At 42.4% G+C, this 8522-nt stretch overlaps 1 protein-coding gene across 3 annotated transcripts; it reads right to left on the bottom strand.

Moving 5' to 3' along the window:
- Window positions 1-342: 342 nt before the first annotated feature.
- Window positions 343-7286, bottom strand: agt (O-6-alkylguanine-DNA alkyltransferase). 3 transcript variants are annotated; one of them, XM_084604712.1, is made up of 5 exons: window positions 6995-7286; window positions 6354-6527; window positions 4893-5050; window positions 2347-2636; window positions 343-480 (listed from the first exon to the last, which is right to left on the bottom strand). In XM_084604712.1, exons 2-5 carry the CDS (start codon window positions 6506-6508, stop codon window positions 421-423), a joined length of 663 nt encoding a protein of 220 aa, XP_084460838.1. In that variant the 5' UTR covers window positions 6509-6527; window positions 6995-7286; the 3' UTR covers window positions 343-420. The 3 variants fall into 3 exon arrangements, with proteins under 3 accessions (XP_084460838.1, XP_084460839.1, XP_084460840.1); XM_084604713.1 differs by lacking the exon at window positions 6995-7286 and adding an exon at window positions 6675-6966; XM_084604714.1 differs by lacking the exon at window positions 343-480 and having other exon boundaries at window positions 551-2636; window positions 6995-7278.
- Window positions 7287-8522: the final 1236 nt, after the last annotated feature.

Here is an 8522-nt window from a genome sequence, read left to right as displayed (position 1 = left end):
TTTGCGTTTCAGAGAGGATTGATGGAATACCTATTGCTCGTGAGTGTTTTATAATTTTGGTAAATAGCTTTTTTCATGGGCTCTTTATTAACTGAAGTGTAAGTTCAGCCTCTAAACTGTGAAGTGTTGTAAACAGTACCTAAAATGAATTGTTCAGACTGAGGGCTGCAGTGTCACAAATGCAAATAGTTTGCCAAAACAGCAGGCAATTAACGTTGAGTGGCAAACGTTGAAAAATGGTGCTTGTATATGGGCGCATGCACACACATTCAGGGGTCCACACATTGCAAAGCTGCGGCCTCAGATCAATTTTAAGAAATTAACGTACACTGACATGACAGGGTTCAAACCCACAACCTTGTGGCAATCAGCAGAAGGTCTTATTGAGTGTATCACTGCAGGAGGCTAATTACTGGGAACTCAGCGTACATGAGGAACACAAAAGCTGCATGCTGTTGAACATTCCGTGCTGGTAACAACCTGCAAAAAAGTGTGTGTGAAATATGTTGATGTTCCATTTGGACTTAGAGTGCAGCATTTCAAGCAGAAGTCGGAGAAATAAAAAATCTGTTTATTTAGCATTGGCATATAATACATGTCAACAGCCCCTTGTTGACCTCTGCAGTAGATATAAAACATATCTTTTACAATATCACAAACATCATTTCAAAGAAAGAGTAAATAGTGCTTTCATCTACACGTGAAAAAAAACGACTTCAGAGCTTTTCTCAGAGCACTGAAGCAAGACATCACTTAGCTAGCAAGAAAGACATGAGCAGTTGCTTTTAAATGCCATTTCTGTCAGCTCACTGACCATTTTCACTCTATTAATTAAACGAGTCATCAAAAGTACAATGAAAGGAAAACTCCTGCTTCAACAATAGATGCTCTCGTACAGCATATAGGCGGCCTTCATAGCTAAAATTGTTACACTGAGCAAATGTGCAGTTTTTAGAGCAATATCAATAGTTACTGATTAGTAAAAGCAAATAATGCACAGTACTTCCACAGCACATGTCGAAATGTCCAGTATTACAGTAGCATGCACTGTGAAGCCATGAGTCTGTTAATCTATTCACGAGCGTGCCTAGCTCATCAGTCTGAAAAAAGGTGGAAGTATGAAATCAAATTTTTTTTCATTACAAGGTTAGTTTAGCTATATCCTATAAAACGGCAAGAAAGGGAATGCAGCTTGGAAGCAGATAAAAATCTGTTTGTTCCTTCAATGCAGTATCACAGCAAGGTCCTCTAAAGTAAGATTGCAAGAGAAAATATAACCTAAGGCAGTATTTTTCAGGAATGCAATGCCACATAGCCTCCATGTTGTGGAAAAGTTACTAGTTTTCACTTATGCATCCCCCAACTATTAATTACTATCACATCGAGTAGAAATGCTTTAATATACACAACAATGCACTTTCACCATCTCGTAAGATTTCAAAAAAAAGATAATCTCGTAAGATTTTGCTGCCGATAATAAATGGGAGTATGTGATCATAGGAATAGCAGCGATCGCTTGCAGTAAGCAAACCTTGCGACGAAAAATTAACTATATAATTGTTGACAAAAGCAACTTTCGATGAGGTCATTATGGGACAACTAAATATTGCTACGGAGGTGCAACCAAGGTAGTGAAAAATGAATAGTTTAGGCTTGCAGATTCAACAAAGTAAAAACAATTATAGCCAGCAGTCGCCTTCAGTACCATGTGAGTTAGCAAACGAGAGGCACTGCACCATTCATGCTAAACTTTGCAATGGAGATAAAATTTTGCAGTTGACAAATTTTATTTGCCTGAAATTAATTTTAAATTTGCCGAATAATCTTGGTACTCTTTCATTAGTACCCCGTGTGGGCAAGACTGGAGAAATCAACCTGTCACATTTTTCCTTCACATTTGCCGCGCGTAGCCACTCGTTTCACCTTTTCTTCTGTGAGATATCTGCTTTGTACTAGAGCCATCTCATAACAACAAAACTGAGCTTCTCTTAAAATATGACACATCAACACAAAAGTAGAAAGTGCACAAAACACTTTTGGCACAGCACATATCCTGTGCACTATAACGTAGTGGCTTAAGTGTAAACACTAACTCCTTTCACATAAGTAGCCAGAAGGCAAGTAGATAACATGATTTGTCCATCGGAAAATCTGAACGTAAGGTTCCTCGTAAAAATGTGTAACGAGCAATCAAATCTAACTCTGAGTATCCTGCCGTCATCGCAGAGCTTGCCAGTTTGCGAAAGGTAATCATACATTTTTTACATTCCACCTCAAGTAAGCTCAAACGTTCCACCACGCTGACTCGGCGGCAAGAAGGCTCGATGCTCACGGTATCTGCCTGACCTTTCGTTTCCAGGCTTTTGCAGACTTCTTGAATGCAATTCCCTCGTGGGCGAGCAGCCACTGTTTGACTTTGTCTCTCTTCCCAGCACAGTAGTGGCCCAAGGAGCCATCCTGGCGAATGACGCGGTGGCACGGAACCAAGATTTGGAGCGGGTTGTACCGCATGGCAGAGCCGACCGCCTGAGAGGCCTGGGGGTTGTCGCAAAGCGTGGCCAATTCCCCGTAGCTCACCACTGTTCCAGCCGTGACTACCTCGGACAGCTTCTGCCACACTGATGTCTTGAAGGAGCCTGAGGGGGAGGGGGGGGGGGGGGGGGGGGGGGGCAATTAGCACAGTGCAACTGAGTTTAGTTAATTAGCCTAATTCGGATAATTCATCATTAATTATATTTCCTAAATGTTGATGTAGTCAAGCGATGGCATACTTACAATTGAGCAGTGACAGTCACACTAATTAGCACACTAGTGCTAATTAGCACAAGTTTGCACTTGCTGAACAGGAACTAAGATTTACTGATAAGTATGCCTTGTACTCGTAATTGACAGAAGTACAATACACTAATCAACTAATTAGAGTGCTTGTGCTAATTAGGCAATTGGTTATAGGCATCACAAACAGTCCCGCAGTCAATGCCTAACAGTGTACCAGGAAAGGCTTCTGCCTTGAAGCACTTCAGTGAGCCAAAGTGTCCCCCGAATTTTTTCTAGTGCGCAGGTGACAACCAAACTTGGTCAGAGATTTCTTCAATACATACGCAATTCAATATAGCAAAATTTCAAAAACTATTTTTAATGAAAATTGCGATTTTAGCCAGGCATCCCCCCTTAACTAATTTATTATTCAATAACTTAGGATTAGCTATTTAAGTAGCATAGTGTAAGTATTGTTAAGTAGTAAATACTAATAGTATTTGCATTATTACTGTATCTCCTACAAAAATCTTGCGGCACTTGTGTACATATGAGGATCACCTTATGTGTTACGTTACAAACAGATGACTTTGCCATGAGAGCACAGACAAGCGTCATGATTGTAAACAAAGTTGGTGCTGCGGTTGGCAGCAACGCGGGGGTGTAGGATAAAATGCAATATGCCTACAATGCCTCGAGAAAAGTTGTTTTTGAAAACCAACTCGCGCTGAAAATATTTCGGAGCGGGCCGGTTTCTTGTGGAAATATTTCTGCTTATGCCTGAAATGTAGTTCTACACATTTTCAGCCCATGTGCCACATGGAATTGCCAGGCACAGCGCTGTATTGGCGTCCTTTTCCGCTCCTGTAGTTGGCAACAGACAGCGCCGCTGCAGTGCGCCATTTGATTGAAATCAAAAAAATTGAGAAAGCGCGAGATTAGGAGAAATACTAATCGTCTACACTTATCAGGGTCTGGATCAGCTGATATTGCATGCAAGGATCAAAGAGAACAATGCTATGGACAATGTGAAACTTTTTCATATGCTGTAACTATGTGACGTGCGTTAATTCCTTCTCCAAACATCTTGACACTAAAGAACATGGAAGGTTGCTGAAAAATCAGTTACATTGAGTATAAAAAATGTTCTCTGTGTGTCCATTTTAACTTCCTGAGTGTGCTCCGAACACAATCTTTGCCTGGTGAAACAGATGTTTGGGGCAGCAGCCAAGGTCTCACCATCCAGGTAACGCATACATGGATGTCTTCAAGAAGTTTCTCATTTCGCTCTCGTGGCTTTAGGGAAGATGTACAATTGCGTATACAGATTTTTCTTGAGCTTCTAGCAAAAATTATGCTCACCCTGCCTGCCTAGATCAAATCCCATACACAATAATTATGCTGCATGGTTTGTTTGGAATCGATTTTTATACAGTATTTGGTGTGATGTGTTCGTCAGGTTCTGAATGATCTTCAATGAGCAAGTTTCGATAATCACCTCCATTCAATACATAAATGCACACACATAAAATATTGTGTCTCAACTAAGATCATTGAGCAAGTTTCGATAATCACCTCCATTTGATACATAAATAGTACACGCACATAAAATACATAAAATATTGTGTCTCAACTTCTCACACTGAGATCACAACGAGGCATGAACAAGCTGCGGGCATTTGTTCTTGCCTTATTCATTGCCAGACTGGATAGCATTTGGGGGTATTAGCATCCGTAAACAAACTCGCAGAAATGCATCGCTAGCAGCGAAGGTGATCCATCGTCAAGTAAATTGTCCCTAAGAATGCTTACTCACTAAAAATATGAAGACACAAAAGATTACAATAAGACAAGACTAGTTTTTTTTGCATTGGTATCATTCAAAATGAGTACTTCTATACAAGTGATCTAAGTTTCTATTCTTCACACTGCAGCCCTTACTTTCTGACATTTTCAAAAGCAAAATGTGGATAGACTTTTTTAGGCAAACATATCTGTCCACCTTGAATACAAATAAAAAGCTCGTAACACAGATGAATATGGCAACAAAGCCAGATGCAACAAATGAATGTAACAGTTGACACCAGCTACACGCAACTGGAAAAGGAATGCCCCCAGTGCTGCAAACAACAAACCTCGAGGAAAAACAGTCGCTCCGCAGATAGAAGGGAGTGGTCTCGGCTCTTGGCATGGGTCCTTGAAGTAGGCATCAAGCCACAACACACAACTGAGCACTGGCCGGTATGTGTAGCCATTGTCTTCAAACTCCTGGCTTAGTAGCTTCACTTCCACGCTGAAATAACAAAAATAATCAAGCAAACAAAATGGCGTATGTAACCTCCTATTACTGTAACTGTCACGATTTGCATTGAGCCATCTAGTTGGGAGCATGTTCTACACTGTTTTATGATGGAGCAAAAAGCATGTTGCATGCAATCCAAATACAATGCTGTTAAACAATGACATTCAACATCTTTTGAACCGGAATGTGCAAATAGGTGACAATAAAAAAGAATGGGGGAGGGGGGTGAAACACTAACTTTACCTTAAAGGGCATGAAGTGACAATATTAATGTCTTCCATCTGTGCTTCTCTTGTAGACTGTCATTTACATACACACACATTGCTGCTCGCATGGTCCCTAATGACTTTGTGCCTCTTCTATACCATGCATATTCATTAGCACACAGTCGTAAGCTACCACATTATATAGAAAACCACCCACCATAGATATAATGGCCCGTTTTAACGAAGACATATAAATATGCCCGTGTATCTGACTTGAGACCCAAGGGTGAGTTCGACTTTGGTTTGGTTTGTGGGGTTTAAAGACTTCACCCTCCCACCTCAAAGGAACTGCCTGAGTCAGCACTTCAAGCCCACTGGCGACCAAATGCCGATGCCAGATTTTCTGGAGAGTGGGACCTTTGACGCTGTGGCATTAATAGCTAGATTACCGACTTTGACACCGGGCACACTGCAAATGCAATGCCCTCACCATCTGTGGACAGCGCTAAAGAATGACAATTTTATGTGGTACAATGTCATGGATCACTCATGTGACCCCTACTGTGGCACACTATGCCAGTCCTCTTGCTGTTACACTTCTTAACACTACCATGGCACATCAGCTTCTCTAAATGTCTAACACTGCAATTCCAGCTACTGATTGACTGCATGTTCCAAACTGTTTTACGCCAAATGATTGTTTGCGTGACAGAAAGAAGCAACTTCGAACATGCAAAGGCAGGTAGAAAGACAAGTAACACAAATAGCAATCTTGTCAAAGGCACAGCACTATCTGTTAAAAAGAGTTAATTTCTTGTAAAAACACGACACAGCCTGCAGACCAACCCAACACAAGTGCTTGCCCACATGCCTCCTTCACGTGCAACACACTTCAAGATAGCATTAAGCCTATGCACCAATGACACATATGATGACCGTGATGTTTGTTGACGACAAGAATGTAACGGCCTGAACTACTTCACATCGACAGCGCGTGCAAAGTACATATTTGCAGCAGGATTATGTACGATAACAGACAACACGCACGCTTTCCAAGGCGATTATGTGGCAAGGAGACGTTATATTACCTCGGGTCCGGAGAAAAGGTCGCGTCGTCAATGTCATCTACCTGGTGCAGGCTATGGAGGCCATGCGGGCAGCTTTTGACGGCCAGGCGGCCGATGGGGCTACTCAACACGTAGTCGTTGGTCGGCCCGTAGGGGCACGACCGCTTTCGCTTCATTGCAGCCCAAGAAGATTAGCTTCGGAGGAAACAAACAAAACAGAGTCAGCTACCCGAAAACACACAGTAAGCAGCATGCCCGCAGAGGCAACAACGCGGCAAAGTAAATTCTCGTACAGTGCTGCGCATTTCAGATAACTCTGTACAACTTCGCAAATCATTTTACCTTCAAGAAGTTTATAACAATATTAACTAGGGTGTTGACAGCAGCTTGATATCTCGTAACGACAATAAGAACTTTTTGTTGCAGTGAATGCAAAATATGCCGAATGCTAATTGACAGCGCATACATTCGTAAAGCACTTGCCCCCAGCACGAAATATAACCGAATTCTCTAAACAGCAGCGACGGTTGCGAAAATACTATGTCTCGGCTGCTTAACAATCGTGCGCTTATAAAATAGGCAAGTACCGCGCGTTGCGCGCTGTATTTTGAGCATGATATGCAACCAAAGCGTCGACTACGACTGACTAAACCTGTACATACCAACGTAACTCGCAACAAAACTTATTTCGTGCTACAGCAGATACCGAAGGCTGGAAATTTACGCAAAATAGGTTTCTCAGCTTTCGTGCCACGCTTTGGCCTTGAGAGAACGAGTTCACTAGCACAACCAAACCAAACTAAACTAAATTCGCCGCCTTGTGCCTTGTCTAATGTTGACCGCGCGCACACGCACGAGACAGTGATAAACCCACGGATAAACCTTACACGCGACGCACGTGACTGAGATTTTGTCGCATTTATTTTCTAACTGCTAGCCCGCATGAATGCTCCTAAAATATGCAATAAATAATGTAGTCTTGCGCTTCGGAATCACGCGGCTTTTTTCCCCTGGCACCTAGCTCTGCGCTCGGCGCGGGACATTCGAAATCTACTTAACGCGGCAGCCCCTAGATGCAATATTATTGTGCTAATTTGTGTGGATTAAAACACACATTTGGCTGAAGTTTTCCGAGTCGTGTTTGTTGTGATTTGCTGGGTGTGTGTGATCAGAGGGCAGATCTGAGCACATCATGTTTAAATGTGAAACCATGCAACCACCGGAGGGCCTGCAGATTACCAATTCGGAACAGTGGGAGGCCGCAATGCTTAGCTGATTCAGGCCGGCAACATGCCATCACGGCCTGGGCCAAGGAGGTCGTCTAGCGCCATCGAGCGACGACCACCCCTTGGGCGGCTTGAGGAGAAGCGTCCTCTCATGAAAAAAGAATACTGCAATTTGTCCTCAATAAAGTTTCCTTCTCCTCTTCCAAGATGCAACATCGCTGCTGTCTAGACTGCTCCTAACTTTACTGACAATTTTTGTACCATTCTTTTCCTAGATAAAAAAAAAAAATCTGGCTGCCAGCTTGTGGCTAGCGAAAATTCTACGTACCACTTCTGAACATAGAAAATGCCCGTTATAGCCATGTCAACAAGTCTGAATTAAAGCGGCGTGCAACATTGTGAACGCAAAAGTGGCCTTCAACAGACATACTTGTGCAGCCTGCTTTGCGGGTAGCATTGCTTCATTCTGCTCTTTGAGAGGGTTTGAGACTGCAGCCAAATGATGAGATTCTCGGACTGATGTACCAAGGCGCAAATCTCGGCCTTCACAGTTATGTGGGAAGCATGCATGCATCTGTAAACACAAAGCAGCCTGCGAGTAGTCTTCTTCAAACATTTTGTATGCTCACTTACCTCATCAGGCAACCAGATGAAATTGCATTCCTCTAGAATCATGTATAATGCTTAGGTCAGTGTCATAGATTAGATTAAAACCTTTTCCAGTTCATCCTTGGGCACCCATGGCAGTTTTCCTTACAAGCAGAGCAATAAATAAAAAAAAATACCTCAACAGTGAACACAGAACCCAAAATATTATACTGAAAATTCAGCCATCTAATGTATTTAGCACAAGGTCAGCACGTATAAATGCCAGCACCAGCAAAATGCAAGAAATTGACCATGTTGAGCTACAGACTCTACTCTAGAAACAAAAGGTAACACCCCCCCACTTGCCCCATGAGCA

Source organism: Amblyomma maculatum, chromosome 5, assembly GCF_055883805.1.
Source record: "Amblyomma maculatum isolate TAMU_Amacu chromosome 5, ASM5588380v1, whole genome shotgun sequence".
NCBI classification, from domain to species: Eukaryota; Metazoa; Arthropoda; class Arachnida; order Ixodida; family Ixodidae; genus Amblyomma; species Amblyomma maculatum.
This window is presented reverse-complemented; position numbering and strand designations above follow the sequence as displayed.